The 21646-nt window shown below is 39.7% G+C and overlaps 1 protein-coding gene across 3 annotated transcripts in view; it reads right to left on the bottom strand.

Annotated features, from left to right (window-relative positions):
- Positions 1 to 9780: 9780 nt before the first annotated feature.
- Positions 9781 to 21646, bottom strand: part of CLOCK (clock circadian regulator) — a 31811-nt gene continuing 19945 nt past the window's right edge. For 2 of the 3 annotated variants that reach the window (XM_009277411.2, XM_009277412.2), the window contains exons 12-20: positions 21222 to 21297; positions 20148 to 20289; positions 19665 to 19765; positions 17981 to 18070; positions 16920 to 17078; positions 15174 to 15380; positions 13705 to 13913; positions 13144 to 13411; positions 9781 to 10934 (exon numbers count right to left, since the gene is read on the bottom strand). In XM_009277411.2, coding sequence (XP_009275686.1) covers positions 10752 to 10934; positions 13144 to 13411; positions 13705 to 13913; positions 15174 to 15380; positions 16920 to 17078; positions 17981 to 18070; positions 19665 to 19765; positions 20148 to 20289; positions 21222 to 21297 — 1435 coding nt within the window. In that variant the 3' untranslated portion in view covers positions 9781 to 10751. The remainder of the gene's footprint in view (positions 10935 to 13143; positions 13412 to 13704; positions 13914 to 15173; positions 15381 to 16919; positions 17079 to 17980; positions 18071 to 19664; positions 19766 to 20147; positions 20290 to 21221; positions 21298 to 21646) is intronic. The other variant, XM_009277413.2, reaches the window with a different exon arrangement.

Genomic DNA, 21646 nt, shown 5'->3' with positions numbered 1-21646 from the left:
AGTTACTTTCAGTATTGTTTTTGATGGTTCCCATAATTCCTGCCACAAAGGTTTACCTAGCGATTATGTACTTAAGGTGAGGAAAGTTTACTGAATTTATGTTGGATACTGTTGTAAATGCCAGTTATAAAAACTTTGAAAATGTTGACCACTGAGGATATGTGGGTTGCTGAAATACATGGCTTCCTCTGCTCTTCAGTGATTTGGATTCTGAGCCAATGGCTTAAATAACCCACTAAGATCTACTCAGTAGCAGTCCTGTAAAATAGAAGATGCGGTTTCTAGTGTTATGAATCTGCCTTACTGAAGCTAAAGCCAATACGGAGCATTACAAATTTGACCAGTCCATTTGTAGCTCACAAACGGAGCAGTCCCTAATCCTTCTCTTGGGTTTCTCTGCCCAGAAAACCCCTTAATGCCACATTTCTCAAACTCTGAAGATGGCAGCAGCGCAATGCCTGTCATGCCCGCTGGTATGAAAACAGGCTGCAGTTTCAGGCTCCAGGTCTAAATGTTCATGTCTTGGCCTGAAGGAAGGGTGCCCCTGGCAGCATGAACGCTAATTACTAGGTGAGGCACTGCGTTGGTTTGGTGGTGTGGTGGTTTGGGTTTGGTTTTTCTCTGTTGAACCAAACCCTGTAGCCAAAACCTGCAGCTTTTTCTTTCCCACAGCCTGGAAACACGTGCTCTCTGTGGTGTGTTTCAGCTCCTGTGTGGAGGGGATTTGTAGCAGAGGTCATGTTAAAACAGGGCAGGAACAGGGAACCCAAAATAGGGAAGAGCCTAAACTTTTAACTGTTCAGCGGACAACTGCTTGTTGTATTAATCAGAAGTGGTGCTGCTGGGCTACAGTACGGTTCATACAGATGTGTCCTGTGTAAAGTAACTGGTGCCGCGGTTCATCCTGCTGAAAATTCTTGCTCAGAATCAAAAAAGCCAAACCGGTTGGCCGTTCTCTAATGTCGAAGCTTTCCAAACTTTCTATGTGCTGCTTAAAGCTGTTTCAATACGAAAACGATTAGGATCAACAGAAAAATGAATCTATTTAATGTGTTGTTTATAGAGGTAAGTGTGAAGTTGCAGAACAAATCTCTGCAACTTCCACACTTGCATTTTACTGTTACAAACTTACACGTGATGCAAGTACTGCTTTTGACCAGTCATAGCAATGTATTTGGCTGCTCTCTAATGCTAGCTAGGCAGGTAGGAGTTAGTTTGAACAGTGGTCTTACTTTTTTTTTTTTTTAAAAAGCACAAACATTGACTTATCTTGGAAATCTATTGTAAAATGAGATGGCTCATGAAATCTTAGTAAAAGCTTTGAAAGGTGCTTTAGTAGTTGCTGCTAATTACAGTGACAATGTTGTGAAGTGCTTGTTGGCATTTTTCACAATTTAAAGAATAGTTGGGATGTAGCCGAAGCCTGTTGAAGGTGATGGAGGACTCCGCTGACCTATTTTTAGCAGCACTGTGTCTGCTGCGCTGTCTCTAGCACGAATGGTGTCCTGCCACAGCGTCTCAAAGCACTTGCGCCCCGGCCATCTCTTGCCTGGTGGCTGGTTCAGGGGTTGGCATTTTAGCAGCTTCCGTCGTACTTCTTTCTTCTATTTCTAGCACGTTGCCATCAGAGAGGTGTGTGGCTGTTCTGTCTCGAAATACCTGGATACTTGATGTACAGGTAATATCTTAAGGAGTGTGTGTGTGCATACCTATATCTATCTAGCTAGCTATACGTAGCTTACCCTTTGGGGTGAGTCTGCATCAAAAACTTGAGATTTTGTTAAAGCCTTTCCTTTGCCTACGCTTTCCTTAAGTAGCGGGTGTTAACTGAAGAGTTGTTGTTGGTAGGGTGAAGTAAATCTGCTTGCTAGGGCTAAAGCACATTCCGGGAGGATACGTGAGCTGGGTCACTGGCCCCTGGGCTAAACCACCCAGGGCAGGAGATGTTGAAGGCAGAATGTGAGGAGATCTGGACCGATGGTGCAGTGACTTGTGATGCCCTCTGAATTCAGAGGGTGGGGAGCTGAAAGCTAGTGTTTTGCTCACACGCATCAGCATCTCAAGTGTCAATAATTCATTCCCTGCCCCTCCTTTCCCCACCCTGTGCCCAAAGTGGAAGTTAGTGATCTCTCAGTAAAAGAAACTCTGTCTTTCTACTTCTCCTTATGCCGAGAGAGAAAGTGGGAACCATGGGGCATGTCTTTCTGATTGAACGTGCTATGCCGTTCAGCAGGCTCGTGGGTTGCACCTTTATCTAACTTCAAGATCCTCAAATGAGCTGAAATGCGTTTTAACAGCAGGGCTGGGCATACGGGAATGGATTCTTTGTCTTTTCAGCAGCTAGCTGTAGCACTCTCTTCCTCTCTTCCGAGATACTGTCCTGACGAGTTATTTACCAACTTGCAGGAGCATTAAGCCTGTGCATTAAAGCACCAAGGCTGAGCAGAGTATGCGGATGACCAGATTTGGGGGTGGGGAGAGGGGGGAAGATGTGATGTTGTAGAGATGCTCAAGCTATGAAATTGTAGCCAAGTGCCTGGGGAGAGTGGTTTAGTGCTTTTGGCCACATCAGCTTGCTCATGGGGAAGAAATACAACCACACCTGTAGCGGCAGTGTTTGAGCTGCTCTCAGGTAGGTAGGAGGAGCATTTGCAGGGCTGGGAATTGCAAAATCTCAAGGTTTCAGGATGGCAGAGCAGGCTTGAGGCCGTACTGGTGGGGAAACCTGTCCCATGTGCCTTTATAAATGCTTCTGTCCTGAGGCATTACATGTAGCTACTTCCTAGATGGTGGTACGTTTGGGGAAGGAGCTGGTTGGTGTATTAGCCAGCCAAGGCCTAGCTTTTTCAGGAACAAAGTATAGAAAAAGTTTAAATACTAGTGCTCTTTCCCTCTTAAATGGAGGTAAGTTTGGGGGTTGCCTTGCATTTTAGAATATGAAAGAAACACTTAAGGTAAGTAGCTGAAGTTTTAATTGTCACAGTCCTGTGCAGTTTCTTGTTCTTTTGTAGCTGGAGAACGTGGAATGCAGCGAGCAGGTGTTGAAGGGAGAGCTCTGCAAATCGTTGCGCCTGCAACATGGGAGATCGACGGGCAACTGTCCACCACGGGTTTCCCATCTGTCTTGCAGCTCTCCCTGCTGGGGTGAGATGCATTAGCAGCTGCAGCCGATTTCACTGTTGCTGCCGAAGGAACCTCCAAAGCAGTGTCTCACGCAGGAATGTGCATCTCTGCATGTGCACACAAGAGCGGTTTAAAAGTGCGCATCACCTGGAACTACTCATTTCCAGGCTTGAGCAACAGAAACAAAGTAGAGACGATGACGGTCCTACTGGGATGGAAAAAAAACCTCGCATCAACTGAGATGTTTAAAATGAGAAAGAGCTTGTGCTTGTTGTTTTCGAAGGTGCCTATTACCAATCCTTAGGCAAAGCCTGTCTCACTACATCGTACGTGGCAAAGTGCAATAAGCAAAATTAAGGTAAACTTGTAATTTCTGTCCTGCCAGGACAAAGTTTTTCAAAGGAAACCTATTGAACCAAAGCACAGGTCCGGTTCACAAGCAAGCCTGTTCCTCCTAGGGCAATGCAACCAGGTATGCATATGCTGGGCTGGTGCTTGGGCTTGCTGTTTTGAGGTAGAATAGTCAGATACTAAGTCTGGAAATCCAAAAGTTAATGAGCAGCTCTATTCACCCAGTGCTGTACGAGGCAGCCTGCTGCTGTACAGGCTTCCCTGCGCCTCAGCTGCACCTCCTGCTTGGGGCAGGCTGCACAGCAGCTGGAATGCTGCCACCGTATTCACGGGTTTTTTTACACTGTATTCATGTGTTTTACAACACATTTCTAGAAAGGGGTTGGTGGTTGAGCCTCAGATTTTTGTATATTTAAAAAAAAAAATAAAATCTCTGATCTTGAATTAAGAGAATCGGGCAGTTTCATCCTAATATAACCCGAGTTGTCCTTAATTTCCAGAGACGTGGAAATAACGATGTAATGGCACTTGCCATACTGACATGGCATGTTTCCATAGGTGACCTCGTACAGCCCCTGAATTCAGCACCCTTGGCAAGTTACAGCCACAGGCTTTTGCTAATGCAGATACAGGTTACATTTAACCCGTAACATTTTCCATCTGTATGTGCCATGTAGTACAGATGTGTATTTCTTCTGGATTATTTAGATGTACTTCCCAAGTGAAAATATAGTTGCCAAAGGGTCTGACAGTGATAGAGACCGTGTGCTGCAAAGAATGCTCGTAAGACCATGGAAATTTTTGTTCTTGTTATGTGTTACCCTCGAACAGCTGAAAACTTCTGGAACTTGTATCACTAATGCCCGAGACTCAGAAGTGCAACTAACCTTTGGATTGCTAATCTTTACAAGTACCTAACAGTTGCATTCTCGTGTAAGCGTGGTTTTTGTTTCTAAGTTTGCACGACAGCAAAACGCCATTGAACAGCATTGCTTCAGGTGTGGCAGCAGTTATAATTACAGCTCTTCTTCTTGATAAGTTCATGGAAAAATATATTGATATTTCCAAAGTTCAATTTTAAGAAAACTGATAATCTTGCTTGCTACATGCTATCGGCCTTATCGCTGGTGGGCGTTGACAGTTTTTAACTACAGCATTTCTATAGCTAATTCTGTTTCGACTCCTGGGGCACAGGGAGTTTATGGCATCTAGAAGGCAGATACAACTTGCACAAGTATTATTTAATTCCCGAAGGCAAAAGATCAGTATCTTCACGTATATCACATATCACACATAATATCTAGTGTGATATTACAGAAAGAAAAGGACTGCAGACTGTAAAAATGGCTAAGCATATTTATCATTGTCTCCAGGCATTCAGCTTCAACCACAGGATTTCCTTCCCTCCCACCTTTCCTTGAGCATTTAATTAATTTCAAATTATTAAATGCTTATTATTGACGTTCACACTTTGATCAGTGCAAAAGGATGAGGGAGAAAGGATTAGACCAGCCTGGCAGGTTACACGTTATCACAAGCTCTTCAAAGCAATGCGCTAACGAGTTGCGCTCTCAGCTAAATGCAAGTCTCTCCTGCCTTTTCCAGTGGCATAGCCGACGTTTCAGATCATCTCTATTCCTTTAAAAGTATTTGACAATTCACCAGCAGTGGGAATACCCAGGGAGGGGAGTTGAAAGAATTAAAGGAGGGTGTTTTGGCCATGCCAGAAAGTGAGGGGAGGGCTATGCTTGATAAAGCCTCCCGCGCACACGCGTAGGCTCTGCAGTGCTGCTCCATCATCTGGAGAGGACAGGGACTGTACACATGAAGATACAAAAGTAGTTTTAAGTTGTGCACATTCAAACAAGTGCTGCGTGAGTAAATTCCAAGGCAGTAATGTAAATACACAAATCAAAGGTCTCTAGCCTTTAGAGTGGGGCATCAATTTATAGATACACAGAGAGAAGACAAGAAAAAAAAATACAGTATGCATTTTTACTAAGTCTCACAAATCATTTGTCTGGCCAGGGGGGGAAGATAAAGTCAGCATCAAGCAGCTTCTCACAAGATGGTTCTGGGGGTGGGGGAGAGAGAGTGCCTTTGTTACAGTCGTGGGAAGGGTAAGAGAGCGCTTCACTGTGAAACTTGGATAAAACTGACATCGAGCAACTCAGGAAAAAAAAAGTCTAGAACCTTAGAAGCTACAAAAAGTGAAATTTTAAATGAGTTACATTTATTCAGTTAAAAAATTGACAGTTAGTAATGGTCACATGAACACCAGGGAACTGTATCTACATTTCCTGACGTCAATATGAGCGGCACTAGGGTTTTTCTGTTTGTTTTCTTTTATGTATACAAATCTAATGCCAGTTAAAAAAATACAAAACAAAACTGGAACCCAAGACACTGTGAAATCAACACTGCTTAAAAACTCAAAATTCAATCTGATATATTTGAAAATAAATAATTTTTACCTTTCTTGTTAAAAAAAGACAACTTGCCAACCGCTTTCAAAGCAGTAACATCTTTAAGACCATTCCCAGAAGTGTTTCATAAATAATTACCCATTGATTGTCTATTAATGCAGCATCTGTCAGTCTCAGCTGGGGTCTCCATATTAGGCCATACAGTATTTTGTTCAGACACAGTGTTTTGTTTTGTGTTGTGTTTTTTTCCCCCCTCCTTTTTATTTAGGTACAATTTCTTTGAATATAGCATATCATGCTGGCAAAATTCATGCAGATGACATAGCATGAAGCATAGCAGAGCTTAAAATCACCTGTTTAAAAAAAAAAAAAAGACAAGGAATGTAGTGTTAAAAATCATGATAGTGAAAAAGCAACCATCCAGTCTCATGGACAACCAAGACAGTTTCAAATGTTCTCTCACAGTTGTCTCATCTACTACGATTTGTTTAAATACGCCTTTTTAAATCCAAATTCATTTAATTCTCTTCAACTTTTTTCCACCAGGGATAAGTAAAAAAATAAAAGGTTAATTATTAAAACTAGTCTCTTTTCCCTTTTAATCAAAATAACCATTTTCCAGCCCTCTGACTGTACGTCTAATTTTAATAATGATTTCAAATAGAGAAACTTATGAATCTGACATGTTTGACATCTCCGGATGCCACGACATTTAAAACACTCATAACAATACCTGGGTTAAACCTCTGAAAATATAAATGGTTCTTGAATCGACTTCAACATCTGAAAAAGGCCACATCTTTAAACCTTCAGAACATTTTCACACAAACTATAATCCTAAGGGACACTTAGAATTACTGAGCAGGCAAAGGAGCCTCTGGATGATCCTCTCTCATAGGCAACTGTGCAACTTAAAAAGTCTCCTTCCAAGGAAGCTATCATCACTAATCCTTCCCCCTGGCCGTATAAAACACAAAGCCAACTGGTTTCAGAAGCCTTTTTAATCTCGCACTTTGAGCCTCAAAGGATCGCCATATTAAAGAAACATTTCCCAGAAATGCCTCTCTTGACAGTTTTATGCATGTTATTCCTCGATGCCCCCCCTTTTTAACAGTTTCACTGACTAAAGAAATTGTTTTTCAAATAGTCTTTTCAGTAAAGTGCTTGTTATTACTCAAAAATAAAAAAAAAGAGAAAGTGCTATTTGAGTCTTAAAAGAATTTCTTTTTCTGTGAAAAACTGCCTGATATAGCTTTATTTTATTCATTTTTACATAAAGCTGAAATGAAACCTATCTCTCGTAAGGATACCTGGTACAGAAGGTGGTGACACACTGGAACCGTAGTGCAGAAGGTAAACCTTCTAGATGAAATGGAAGGCATATGGAGAGCTCCTACTAGAATCCTTTCATATTTATATACAAATATAATATATATTAAATATAATATAAAAATAGCTATATTCTTTTAGTCTGAAGTTATCCTAGAAGCTTTTCTTCAAATCCTCACCCATCGCAGGCAAACAATGTCTGTCTCCTAAACGCCATGCAACTATGCTGTCTTTTTCACTCCATTATGTATCACCAGCCCATTTCTTCTTAAATACAATCCTCTCCCTAACAGGCTCCTTCCCTTCTGTCAGACTCATTCTGTAACGCTTACGCTCCAGAACCTGCAGCATCACAGCATTCATCATCGTGCTGTTTATTAGGATGTTGCAAATAAGTCTATGACTGTAGTAAACGAGTCGGGCAGAAGCAAAAGGCTGGTTAAGAAAGAGGCAATAGCCTGGTCCTCTTCCCACTAAAAATCAAGGACAGTTCAGCAATTGAGTCAGCAACAGGGGAAGCTGCAGACCCTTTAAAGATACGCTTTTTAGTCATTAGCTGTGAAACAAAGCATCTGCATCCTTGCACAGAATCTGGACCAAGTTCTACGTATCGCTTTTGTAGAAAGTTTGCCTGATTTGTGGCAAGAATTTTTCAAATGCGTGCTGTATTTTTCCAGTTTCTTTGAATTTCCCCATCCCCTATACTTTCTCTACTAGCTGGTAGCTCTGTAATTGAATGGCCTCTCTCTGAGGTTACAAAAAGCTTCTTGATCAAAGCGTACATTTCTATAGTTCTCCTTCAGCAGCCATGCTATTGTCACCATCGAATTTCTCTCTCACCTAGTTTAGCCTTTTTACTGACAGACCTATAGCAGCACACCAGAGTATTTGGGAAGGGGGAAATGGGAAGAGAAGTTTGAATGAAGCTTTATATAAAAAGCTGCATCATTAACTGTCTGGCTGGTATCTCTATTTTCTGTAATTCTCAGTGTAATAGCTTAATAAACCTATTTTACCACTATTCAATAGTTCTAACAGCACTATTAAAGCTCTCCCACTTCTCTTTTTTTAGTGCTATATTATCATTGTAATTGGTTAATTTTTTTTTTATCTATCATCTAACCTATTTTCCATTAAGCAAAAGTACTGATAGCACAGACCTCTAGTCAACGCAGCTTAATTTAGAAACAGGTGGAACAGCGTGGTAGGGATAGTAGAGCAAGGCAGGATTTCTTTACATAGAACTGTACAGAAACAGGTTTCTGACAATTATTCCAGCCCAAAGAATGCCAGAAATCCCTTTAAGGAAGGGGAAGTGTTCCTTGCTATGTTTGGTATTGGCATCTGTTCCTTGCTCCAGGTTGCAAGAGGCTTCTTGGAGCAGAAAACAATCTGATTCTCTTTGGTACTGTGTTTCTCACACTCTCCTTCCTTGTTCGCTACTGTGCTTTTTGGTGCCAAACTCTTGCTTTATAACTGGGGAATAACAAAGATCTAACGGTGGGACACGTGCAGAGGCAAAGGCTAGCCTCAAAACGCAACCAACTGTATCAAATGCTTGGCTAAACTGGTATTACCTTCCTGCGGGTTTGGTTCATCCAGTAATACAATCAAACTGTTTCATAGTACAAAACAGTCCATCACCGTTTGGTTACATTCATTCAACTCCTCCTCAGTATTCAAGATTAATCCAGCTTTCTCTCCCTAGTACTAATTTTAACTGCCTTTACTGGTTTTGTTTTTAATTATCAGATCTATCAGCATTGATTCATTTCCCTTTGAAGTTCTGGTTTCCACAAACTAGTACCATAAAAACCTACTGAACATTTACTTAAAATAGCACATCATATCTGTTGGAACTTTTTATTTTCTTTATAAAGTGAAGTTGCCTTCTGAAGTCTTAGTTCAGTGATATCTCTTAAATCAATAGCCTGGTAGTGTTAAATGCAGTCATGATCTCCCCCAACACACACTTTTAACGCTACAAAAATGATTACAAGAAAAACCAAAACAAAATCAGCTTACTATTCCTCCTCCTGCAAAAGGAGAAACGTGTACTTCTAGATTTTTTGATCTGTTAAGAGTTATTACCTCCAAGGTCTGAGATTTTAGAGACTCTTCTGTTTCTGGCTAGTGTTTGAGGGGGACTACCACTCAAAAATGCTCATGTTCTCAACTCAGACCATTATTAAAATCAACACAATACAGAAATAGCTATGAAGTAGATACACAAGTTTGGTTGACAATGTACTAAGACTTCAAAATTGAAAATGGTTACAGATTCAAGACGTTGTAATTCAAGATGTTTAACATTATCACCTGAATTAAAATCAAGGCACTATGGGTTTTGTTGTTGTTGTTAAAATGACCCTGAATTAGTTCTGACTAATTTTTGAAGGAGAATAAAAAGATTCCAACATATTTTAACAAGTTACAATTCTCACCACAGAGAAAGTGGTTAAAAAGTGCCCAAAAGGTTATTAAATGTAAATATATTTTTGTGCAAATTACTCCTATAACTGAAACATTCTTGAAAATTACTGTCATTTTTTTTTAAACCTTTTACATAAATATTTCCAACTATGAACTATATCAAAAGATAGCTTTGGGGAATAAAATTCCAAACCATCCGCGAGAAAGCAGTGCAAATTCCTATTTTTCAAATAAAATGATGAATTAATTATGAAATGATGGATGATATTCATGAATCTGAATGTCCTGAACCCTGATGCATGATCACCAGTTCAAACAGCTTAATCAATAATTTAACCTCGAGAAGTCAACTAACCAACACACTATACCTCACCGAACAAACCCTGACATCACAGACAAAGCACAAACAGGAGACTTGTGCCCACATTTAGGGTGAAAATAATGATGCATCATGTTGTAAACAAAAGGGTAGAACAGAGGAAAACATTAGTCTGAGTATGGTGTGAGAATTTAGGGAAACATATTCAAACCTACAAATAACAGGTTACATTTTCATGCATCATATAAAATATTTTGCTCTTTCTCCTTTTATGCAGACATATACACAATATTTTACAGCATCTGTACAACAGAGAACTGGATTTCACACAACATTTTCAAAATATTTACTGTCCCATAATCATCTGAAAAAAATTAGATGTTTTTTGGACTATATTCCTGGCATTTTTTTCTGCTAATTCAAACAATTGCTCCATGTCCATTTTAATACTTTAAAAATGTACAGGATTGATAAAAATACCAATATTTTCAGCATCCCTCTCATTTCAGTCACATGTTGAGATTTCACCTGGACAAATTAACACATGGCAGCAAATCCTTTAGAACACAGAAACTGGGGCAACTATCAAAGTTGGCCGTGTCCCCATCGTCATCTTCTGGCTTTTCTTAACAGATTCCAGAAGTTAGAAGTAGGTCTCAACACCACGGTGTTAGAAAGCCTTCGTACTGCTACCTCTGTAGCCTCAGTGCAACCGTTTGTGGAGCAGCCCCCTCCTGGTGGTTTGCTTCAAAAAGAGGCAGAGCCCCACACTATTGTGGCTGAACTTTGGAAGGATCAGTCATCTTGTCAGTTCTGTGTCGCGACAGTTGCTGCTGCTGCTGCTGCGACTGATGCTGCTGGTGGTGGGACTGAGTAAAAGTGCTTTGTTGTAGTGGGAAAGCAGCAGAGAGGATAAGCTGAGCTGACTGATTTCCATGAAGTAACCTGGATGTCTAAAACATGCAAATAGGGAAAGATTATTTTTCCTGCTGCACTGAGAAACACAGGCCTAGCTGCTTTTTAACTTTTCACAAGGGTTCAATCAAAATAAACTTCTGATTTGGTCATTTAGGCTGAGCAGACAATGCAAAGATTAGTTCATATTAATAAAGTTAATTAGCGCATCTGACCAATTAATAAAGCAGCTGTAACTGGTCTTCGTAATTTCCCGTGACAATGGGTAGGAACACATGGCAATTTGTCACCATTTCAAACCACAAGAGCATAACAGGGCTTAAGGAATCTATTTGAACAAGGGCAGGTGGCTGTCATTGCAATCAAATGAAAAAACAGTGCATGACCTGGCACAGATCACATGTATCCCCCACAGCCAAAACGAACAGTCAAAGAAACTGCCGCATTTGCAGACCCAAACATCCCCTTGGAAGGGGATTAATTACTATTGGAAACAGTACTTAGTTTTAGTATTCATTTTCTTAGAACCAAAAGATGGTGGTTACTGAAGAAAAGCAATGAAGGATGGGTACAAATGCACTTGGACGTCTCAATCCAGAAACACGTTCTGCAGCAGGAAGCGAACTACCTCGTGGGCTGCACCCACAGAATCAGGCTGTGATCTGCCCCAGTGAGCAGAGGCAGGAAAAGCACTGTTCCTTTTCTCCATTTTTAAAGAGCATTTGCTTCACTTCAAATTCTAGCACTTTAATAGTTTGTATTAAAAATACTAAACTTTTGCCTAGAAAGAAATTCTAGGACAGGAACAGGCCTTTGGAGATCTTCATCTTTCACAAATCTTCTGTTTTTCACCAGAATGAAATCAAAATTGTACAAAATTTTTAATTTAGAAACAGCTACAGATACCACCAACCTGCTAAGCAGCATTGTTGTTCCAGTATTTATCTGAGTTGTCAGAGAACACATTCAAATCTGCACTCTAGTTTGATTCAGTTCAAGACTCTCCCACTACATAAATGAGTGCTGAAATTCAAATCACTAGGTATTCTTCAGCTCTCTTTTTGAGAGCCAACTTGCAGCTGAAAAGCCTTTGCCTGATGCATGACTGAAATTGGTATGTTTCCATGAAAGATTTTTTCAACAAGTCAGTATTTTCTATCAATGACCTAGTGAAAGAAAACTTTACTCAGCCCTAAACAGAACCGTAACCATTCCTTGCACATATAAATGTAGGTTAAGCCTCCAATTACTTACGGCATTTGTATATATTCCACCTATGCACAGGATCCCTCATTTAGTGCAAATGGGAGACCACACATAGTAAGAAGAAATACTTGCAAAATAAGGATTTTTAATTATGTATACTCTTAAAGAGTAAAAAAAAAAATTGACATTCCCAGAGTAGTTAAAGAATGTTAAGAATGTGCACAAACTGACAGTGACAGTTACATGGACTTTATCTTTCTTTGGAGAAGGCAACATCAGAGGCCAAATTACGATTTTTTAACCCACGCCTCCTTGGAGGCCCTTCCTCTCTAGTGTTCTAGCTACCACTGCATCTCCCTCACCAAAATCATCTGCTGGGTGAGCTATGTGCCAGTGATTAACTGGAATCAATAAATGGCAACAGATTTCCCCATCAATTCTTTCTACCCTCTGGTTCTTTTCTTTTTGTAGGCGTTTCCTGTCTCTAAACTCCTTGGGTTTTGCCTTCCTTCTCTTTTGATCCAATCTCTCTTCTTTCTCCTCTAAACCAAAGTTCTTCTTTACTCTCTGCTTACAAGGTTACTTGCTGCTCAGCCTCCCCTGTAGCCTAGACAGATGTTCATGCCCCATGTTATGGGGCCATGTCTTGCTTTGGGCTGCATGCTGCTTTCCAAACCAACCAATTCTGTTTGAGATCATCTCTCATACCTTCTTGCATTAATACGTGAATGCAAAGAAAACACAAGCTGTTTTAAAGGAAAACATCTGTTTCTTCATCCCATGCTCAATCAAGAGCAGCAATTCAAAGGGAAGAAGATATAAAATAGGAACAAGCATAGAGTGAAATTGCAGGAAAGACCACCTCTCCTTTAAGTAGTGAGACTTTAGAGAACGTCTATGGAATAAACTTATCTCATGCATCAGGCTTGTTCATAGGTTACTATTTTAAGCACTCTGTTTTCAGATAAAGCACCCCTAGGATAAGCCAGCAATGCTGAAAGTGTCAGGACTTCGAAAAATCTGTAGAGAATGCTGCGTTACCTGTAGGAACTGTTGGGGCTGCTGGGTCAGCTGTGGCTGAGCTGGTTGCTGAACTGTGGTGAGCTGCTGCTGATGGTCTTGCTGATTTTGCTGCTGCTGCTGCTGCTGTTGCGTTATTGACAAAGTCTGTGGCTGCTGCTGTTGGGCAGCAAAAGTGGGATAAGCTGTCACCACCTGTCCCATAAACATAGTACTTGGTACCATTACCGCTCCACATGCTACTGGGGCCGTGACAAGTTTTGTTACAAGTTGCTGACCTTGAGAAAATCTGTTAATGGAAAAAGACATTTGGAGTCCCTTGAGGAAAAAAAAAGTCAAGCATCACGTGCACTTGAGAAATGCAGATTTGTCAGGTTCATACTTTGCTATAACAACATGGGTTTTGATAAGCCTGCGAACATGTTATTTTGGGCAAGGTTCAGCTTAGCAGTTGTATCCATATATAGTTAAAATAATAAATCATGTGATTTTTAATACTACTTTAGTTCCTTTTGTATATGATGTAGGTATGCAAGCATATCATTATAGCAAGTCATCTGAATATTGGTCTTGAAGATTTACCTGATTTGTCTATCCTGTGTAAAAGTGGTTACTGCAGCAGCATTCTGGTTATTGTTCTGTGGTAAGCTAGAAGGAACCTGGACCACATTTCCTGTTGTTGGCTGAGAAATCACCATAGTGTTATACAAAGGTGCCGAGACTGTGTTCTGTGACTGACTGGCAAGAGAAGACTGTTGATTGTGTCCACTAAGTACATTTTGTTGATTATGCTGAAAAGAAAAAGTATTTTTTGAGATAGTAATTTGAAAATAGCCAGGTACTACAGCTGTCCTCCTCATTGTTATTGGCCACACTGCCAATGTTTTTCTATTACAAATGAATTCTTAATTTAAAGTCGACAGGTATTTCTACCAGCTGAGGATTTGGAGGTGGGGCTGACCCTCAGGCATCTGAAAATCTATTAGACTAACCTCTTCTCTTCAGGTTATTTTTTTCCTCAATTTTTCAGCTACTTGCATACTGTTTGTTCACGATCTTATTTTCCACTCCTTCAGCATCTCTGTGCCAGACAGACTAAAACGTGCACATCACGTCAATCAATTTGTTACTTGAAAGTTTGGAACTAGCTTACTGCTGAGATGATAACACTGTCCACCACTAGTCTGCCTCTTCACAAATCTCAAAAACAAAGTATGGAATTTGGATAAAGGTACAGAGGAGGGTGACCACAGAGATCAGAGGTATAAAGAGCTTCCATACACAAAACGGTCAAACCCATTAGAAGCGTTCAGCTTGAAGAACAGGAGATACATGTGACAGAGGACTGAAATCATGTATGACTGAGAAGATGAAAAGTGAATAGCTGCTCAGTATGTTTCCCAGTATATGAGCTGGGTGGCAGGTTTAAAAAACAAACATAATCATATTTCACAGAAAGTAAAGCTGTAGAACTCACTACGAGATACTGTGCATTTCAGAAGTTTACATGGAATCAAAAGAAACTGGATAAACTCATATAAGAAAAATCCATCAAAGGCTATTACATTACAGATGCAATACACCTATGGCATCTGACTGAAACTGAAGAGTAGAAAAGTCAACTGCAGAAGCCTAATGTATGCTTGTCCTGTTCCTATGCTTTTCTAGGTATTTGCTGTAGACCACTGTCTGGACACTGGGTTTCAAGCACACCTAGTACAAATCTCTTGTTATGTGTTCTGTCAACGGACAATTCATAGCCATTCAAAAAAAGGCAAGCTAAAAGTTTTCTTGATACTGGTCTTTCCAAAAAGCTACTTGTTATTATTTACATGCCTAAGTCTTAAAATAAAAACGAGAGCTGAAATTGCATTAGCAAGAACAGAAATGCATTTCAATTGTAAAACTTCGAACATGATGAAATGAATATGATTCAAAGGACGTTGTTCAAAAAAAATTTGGGAGGGGGATGTCAGGGAAGCTATTGTTGTGTTTCAGCTGTGGTTTTGAGTATACGTTCTACCCAGCAAAATCAACAATGAGAATTTTACCTGTGTGGCAGTACTCTGCAAAGGCTGTTGCTGTATCATGTGTGGAGTACTTATATGGCCTGCGTTCATCCCACTTTGAGTCTGATTAGTCTGAACAACTTGACCTTGCATGTTTATTGGTGTAAGCTGCTGAACATTTGAAGAATTTCCAGAAGCAAGCTGCACAGAACCAAAGTTGAGTCCAGAAGTTGATTGCTGCAAGAACATCTTAAAAAAAAAAATCCACAAGTTAGCTTTTAAGAAAAATCTGTTCAAGAAGTTTTAGAGAAACTAAACTTAATTATTTTAAATCAATATAAGATAAAGTTTCATCTTAGTTATTAGAGGTGCTGAAACAGCATTGCAACCACCAAGAGCAAGAGGCCCAACTCCCGTATAGGGTCAGTATTCAGAGACTCGACTCTAACTGAGAAGAATGAGAATCCTGATTTCTAGAGCCCTAAACACTGTTTAATATTTGTTCTTAAAGAAAAAGTACTATTTAGAGACTAACCTGTAACGTAGTCTACAACTGCCTAAAGACAAAATGTATTTGAGATCACATTTCCATTTGTAGGATCTTCAGCAGTGATACTAATTCAAATGAAGAAAATCTCAGAATCAATAGATCCAGGCATAGCACCAAGAACGTAATCTTCCTTGGCAATCAAGAAATCATAATTATTATACTGAATTTTCCAACATCACTGTAATAAACTGAATTCAGCACAAAAATATTTGAGTCTTTACAACAAGTTAGGCCCAAGACTGCAACGAGACAGGATAATAAGGTAGAATGTGCAGCACTTGGATATTTTTCCCTAGTTTCCACAGTCCTGAATAAGGTCCCTCCACAGTGCATGGGAAGAGAGCTGTGAATCTCTCCTTTTGAGGCATCTGTAAGGCAGTCTACTGCTGGCAGGCTTACACTAGATACAATAAAACACTGAAAACGGCACATTCCAGGAACTCCTACTCTTCAACAGAATGTAAGCAACATACTCAATACTTCCAGAAAGTAAATTTTTCTACTCTTTATTCACAGTTCACACTGAAAATATTTATATTCTTTCCTTAAGGTGTATTTTAGTTTTTTGTTTTGGTTTGGGTTTGTTTTGTTTGTTTGGGTTTTTTTAACCAGAAAAACCCAATAGGATCATTCTTTTCTTCCAAAGAGAGCTGCTGGAAAGAGAATGACAAAATTAGAAAAAAATATACTGGTTAAAATACAGAAACCAGGTAGTCAGCCGCTAGACTACGTAATGCATCCTCTAGACTTCTTGTCTTTCTGGGTTAGTAACTATTTCAGTACACCTTGCAAAGTAGAACCACTTCACCAGGAGGGTGTATAGGAGGACCACAGCCTGGTAGTTAGGACAGCCTAAGAAACTAAAGGTATGAATTTGACACCCTTGAGCTAAAAGGGGAAATAAATGCTTATCTTGCACATTCTGGATGAATATTCTAATGGCTGCAAAACTATACAAGAAGTAACAGCCACTGCATCCTTTTACATTTAGGCATAAGCTAGGCTTGAGCTGCTCAACACTGAAAAGATACACCGGGGCACTTCCAGATACATTCAGAAGCAAAATGGCAGGTACCTCAGAACAGTAGCTTCAGATGCTGTGGATTTTAGGCACATTAGGTCCAGATGACAGCTGACAGGGGGTAGGGAGGATCACCTTGTGGAATTAAGTGCCCAAGTCTCATTTTAGATGCCTAAATTCTCTACAGACCAAGCCTGTAAGAGTTACACTAACTCACCTGGAGTCCTTGACCGTGGACAATTTGAAGCTGCTCTTGAATCTTACGCAACTCTTCCTGCTGCCGATGAATATTTGCCTCTATCATGCGTGTTCTTTGCTCTAGCTGGTCCTTTAGATGCTGCATAGCTCCTAATTGAGCTGAAAACTGAAACACAGGCTGTAGTGCAATGAATAAATTAAAAGCTCAGCAAAAATAATGACATTTTATATACAAGCAGTAAATACACTCCTCCACAGTAGCAAAGAAATCAAGCACTGCTTTTTAAACTGCTAATAACCGTAATATGAGGACAAATTCATTAGTATGAAAATGTCACAGAACTCACATTTAATTGATTTCACATTTAATTGATGCATCAGAATTGGTGAACCAAAAAAAAAGTCCGTGGCAAAAGAAATTGACTGCTGTCCAAATCACCAAGACTCTGTAAAAAGCCTTACTAATTTACATGGCACTGCGGATGTTAAAGCGCTCTCAGGTTAAAAATGAGAATTGTACCAGTTTACCAAAAAAATTCACCCAGAGCTAAAACATATGCAAATAAATTGGGAATACCCTCAGTCATGAACTGTTGAGGCTGAGCCCACAGAGGAACAGTGTTTGCTACTTCTATTCTTCCCTAGACATCTGCTATGGGCTACAAGTCAATACAACCTTTTGATAGTTATATCCTATCTACAGGACATAGATCTTCAGTTGGACCTGATACCGCTGTTCTTATTTCACAAAACTCTTTCATACACTAAGTTGCCTTGTGTTACAAGCGTATGTGTAGAAAGTTAACAGCATAGTAGATGGATTTTTAAATTAATATCCTAAAATATTTTGTCGTGTTATCTATGTTTCTAATAGCCAAGGCTGAAAACTATATCCACACAAATAACGGGAAGAAAAAAATAAAGGAAAAGTGTCAAATTGGGGAATTTGCTCATTTCAAGAGAATAATGTTAAAGGTGACTTTGGCACCCAAGACCTCAATTTCTGAAAGAGAAATTATCCTTATATTCAGAACAAGACTGTTTAAAAAATAATAAACAATAAATCAACTTAATCCATACCTGGGACATGCCAGACTGGAGCTGTAAAGTTGCAGGCTGAGACATCGCTGGCTGTGCTACTGGTTGTCCAAGAGACTGGGAGCTTAAAGACTAGGATTTAAAAAATTGTTCCATAACTGGAAGAGAATGAACTTCATACTTGACATGAAATATTTCTTTACATAAAGTGTCAATTCCAAAATAGCATCATATGAACATATGATAAAAATAAGTAAACGTTTCCTGAAATATCTAACCTTAGAGAATTAAGAACACAAGAGCAATTGATTATATCCATAATATATATATAAAACTTTTCCACTGCTACAAATATATAAAAACAGTAGGTATAAAACAGGAAAAACAGAAATTACAATTACAACTGTTTTAAAAGTCTTATTTGTAGGAAGGGAAAAACATTTGCAACAAGTTTGGAAGGTGAAACCTTTGATTTATTCTTAAACTAATAATCTAAAAAAATGCATATTTTAATAAGCATTCTAATTTTGAAGTGAATGTATTAGTTCAACTGGAACATGAGCACCAAGTACATGAAGCATGACATTTTCTCACATTACCAAGATTTCAGAAACTATATTGTTCCGTATAATGTATGCCACGGCCAGGATGCTATGTTCTGGCATCCTGGCCTGTATCAGAAATAGTGTGGCCAGCAGGACTAGGGAAGTGATCGTGCCCCTGTACTCGGCACTGGTGAGGCCGCACCTCGAATACCGTGTTCAGTTTTGGGCCCCTCACTACAAGAAGGACGTTGAGGTGCTGGAGCGTGTCCAGAGAAGGGCAACGAGGCTGGTGAAGGGTCTGGAGAACAAGTCTTATGAGGAGGGGCTGAGGGAACTGGGGTTGTTTAGCCTGGAGAAAAGGAGGCTGAGGGGAGACCTCATCGCTCCCTACAACTCCCTGAAAGGAGGTTGTAGCGAGGTGGGTGTCGGTCTCTTCTCCCAAGTAACTAGCGATAGGACGAGAGGAAATGGCCTCAAGTTGCGCCAGGGGAGGTTTAGATTGGACATGAGGAAAAATTTCTTTACTGAAAGAGTGGTGAAACATTGGAACAGGCTGCCCAGGGAAGTGGTGGAGTCCCCATCCCTGGAGGTATTTAAAAGACGAGTAGATGAGGCACTTAGGGACATGGTTTAGCGGGCATGGTGGTGTTGGGTCGACGGTTGGATTTGATGATCTTAGAGGTCTTTTCCAACCTTAATGATTCTATGATTCTATATGAAAGTATTCACTAATATTCTTAGAGTAATAAATCTACATGAATTCTCTATAGGGATACAAGGCATTACATTGGCAATTTTATATATGTGTATATATACATATGTACATAATACATATATACATATGTGTAATTATGTATATAATTGCTTATATACATATATATATTAAAATGCAGAATCGTAGAAAGAAGTTATGTATGAGTGAAAGCAGATTCATACACAAACTTGCAAACCCTAATGCTAAAAAATACTTATATGCTTAATTATTGTATTCCCTTAAAATGTAGTACACCCAAGTTGCACATTGATGATACAATTCTGATACTCACATATTCCAAGTGAACCTGTTACAGTTTAAATTATGTGTTTTCAGACGAAATAAAACAAAGGTTATATGGATTTAATAATACCTTTTAAAGGTGAATTACACTGATTAAGTGCAAAATTTTTCTCTGAAGAGTTACCTGACTACTCAGAGATGATCTTCTTTGCGCAGTCTTTTCATGACCAGATAAGCTTTGCCTTGAAGGAGTGCTAGTGTCCACTGTCATTTTAGTTGGTGTTGCTGACAATGTACAGAGTTACAACAGAAAGAGACATGTTAACAGCGATGTCAATTCTGCAATGCAATAATCAAATCACAGGAAGCTTTTCATGAATAAAAAAAGGCTTAAGGCTTGGGCTCTTTTTTTACTCGGATATCCAACAATAATGCAATCCGATGGACTGAAATAGGCTGCTATTGTACTTTTAGAAGTAGAAGTCACTATACAACCTCTGAAAATCTGAGTGGTCAGCAGATCACTGACCCATCAAAAAGGACATTTTCATTTGCACACTTTTCACAAAATGATTATTAACTGCTAGTTATGCATTTAATCAAAGTAAGTAAAGTAGAAAAAGCCTTCACTAGGAAGGCAATTATATTACCAACAGTTGGTGCTTACATGAATGATCTGATACTGCAGTATGTGAAGATTTTCTTGAACTCCTGGAGGAAGCAGAAGGTGTGGGGCTGGTATCAAACCTTTCCAGTGCTTCTTTGAGACTCACTGTGTTTATATGATTGTCAGACCCAGAGTCCTGACTCTGAAGAGACGCACACAAACAACAATTATTTTATCTGATTCAGCACACAATGTACGTTTCTGTTAGCAAATATCTAAGACCATGCTGTGTCTAATCAACCCCCTTACACAGGTGACTGTGCAGAAGTAGTGACCTGGTTGATATCTGTAAGCTCAGTTTGCATTTGTGGCTTTTATCCTTAGAAAAGAAACCAAACCAAAGCCACATAAGCCTAGAAACCAAAATGCATGCAGACATAGGCCACAAACTGCTGAGCTGACCGCCTTCTCTAACAACTCAATTCACTCTGAACACTTGTGTCATGAGTGAACTGCTTACTCTTTTGAGGAAGGATGAGTTAATTCCTTTAGAAGGAGCACTGTCAAATGAAATTTGCTGAACTGCTAAGGGAAAACATTTCTGAACTGCCAGAGGAAAACATGACAGAGCATCTGCACCAGCTGGCTTATCTAAGACTCACTGAGCTTCGAAGGACATTTAATTCAAAATGAATTTTGTATACTTCTACAAAGTGGGACAGTCACACAATGGAACAGTTCCTGCTTTCCTCTTGTGAATTCCTTTAAGCCATCTTTGTGTGTTGACCTTGGTTTTTTGGACTATGGGTGCTTCCAGTAAGGAAGAACATTTATTTATGAATCAAACTCTGCAGGAATCAGATCGTAATAAGGACTTATGGATGTTGCCGTGTTATAACTACATGCACATGAACTCCTGAAAAGAGGAGGGTAAGTGTTCAGGGCAGAATACAGTTAAACAAACACCCTTCCTAGACTTCTTTGATAATTTTAAATAGTCATATTATTTAGAGATCAAAATAATTACTTCATCTGTAACAGGACAAAACACTTCTTGCTGCTGTGTATTTGCTTACATATTATTTTTAGTATGAAAGAAAGAAGAGGTAAAATAAAATTATATAACACACTCACTTTATCTGCTGTTATCTCTGGAAGAGACTCCTCAATACCAAGTTCTCGTCGTCTTTCTGCTCTAACTTCTGCATAACTAGACAAGAAAACAAATATGACTACTATATTCTTAGATGATTTAAAAAACATACCTCAATGACCTGGATGAGGGGATCGAGTGCACCCTCAGTAAGTTTGCAGATGACACCAAGTTGGGCGGGAGTGTTGATCTGCTCAAGGGAGGAAGGCTCTACAGAGGGATCTGGACAGGCTGGATCAATGGGCCGAGGCCAACTGTATGAGCTTCAACAAGGCTAAGTGCCAGGTCCTGCACTTGGGTCACAACAACCCCATGCAACGCTACAGGCTTGGGGAAGAGGGGCTGGAAAGCTGCGCAGCAGAAAAGGAGCTGGGGGTGTTGGTCGACAGCCGGCTGAACATGAGCC

The sequence above is a fragment of the Aptenodytes forsteri genome, unplaced genomic scaffold (genome assembly GCF_000699145.1).
Source record: "Aptenodytes forsteri isolate BGI_AS27 unplaced genomic scaffold, ASM69914v1 Scaffold65, whole genome shotgun sequence".
In the NCBI taxonomy this organism is placed as follows: domain Eukaryota; kingdom Metazoa; phylum Chordata; class Aves; order Sphenisciformes; family Spheniscidae; genus Aptenodytes; species Aptenodytes forsteri.
Note: the sequence above shows the minus strand (reverse complement) of the source record. Positions and strands in the feature narration are given on the sequence as shown.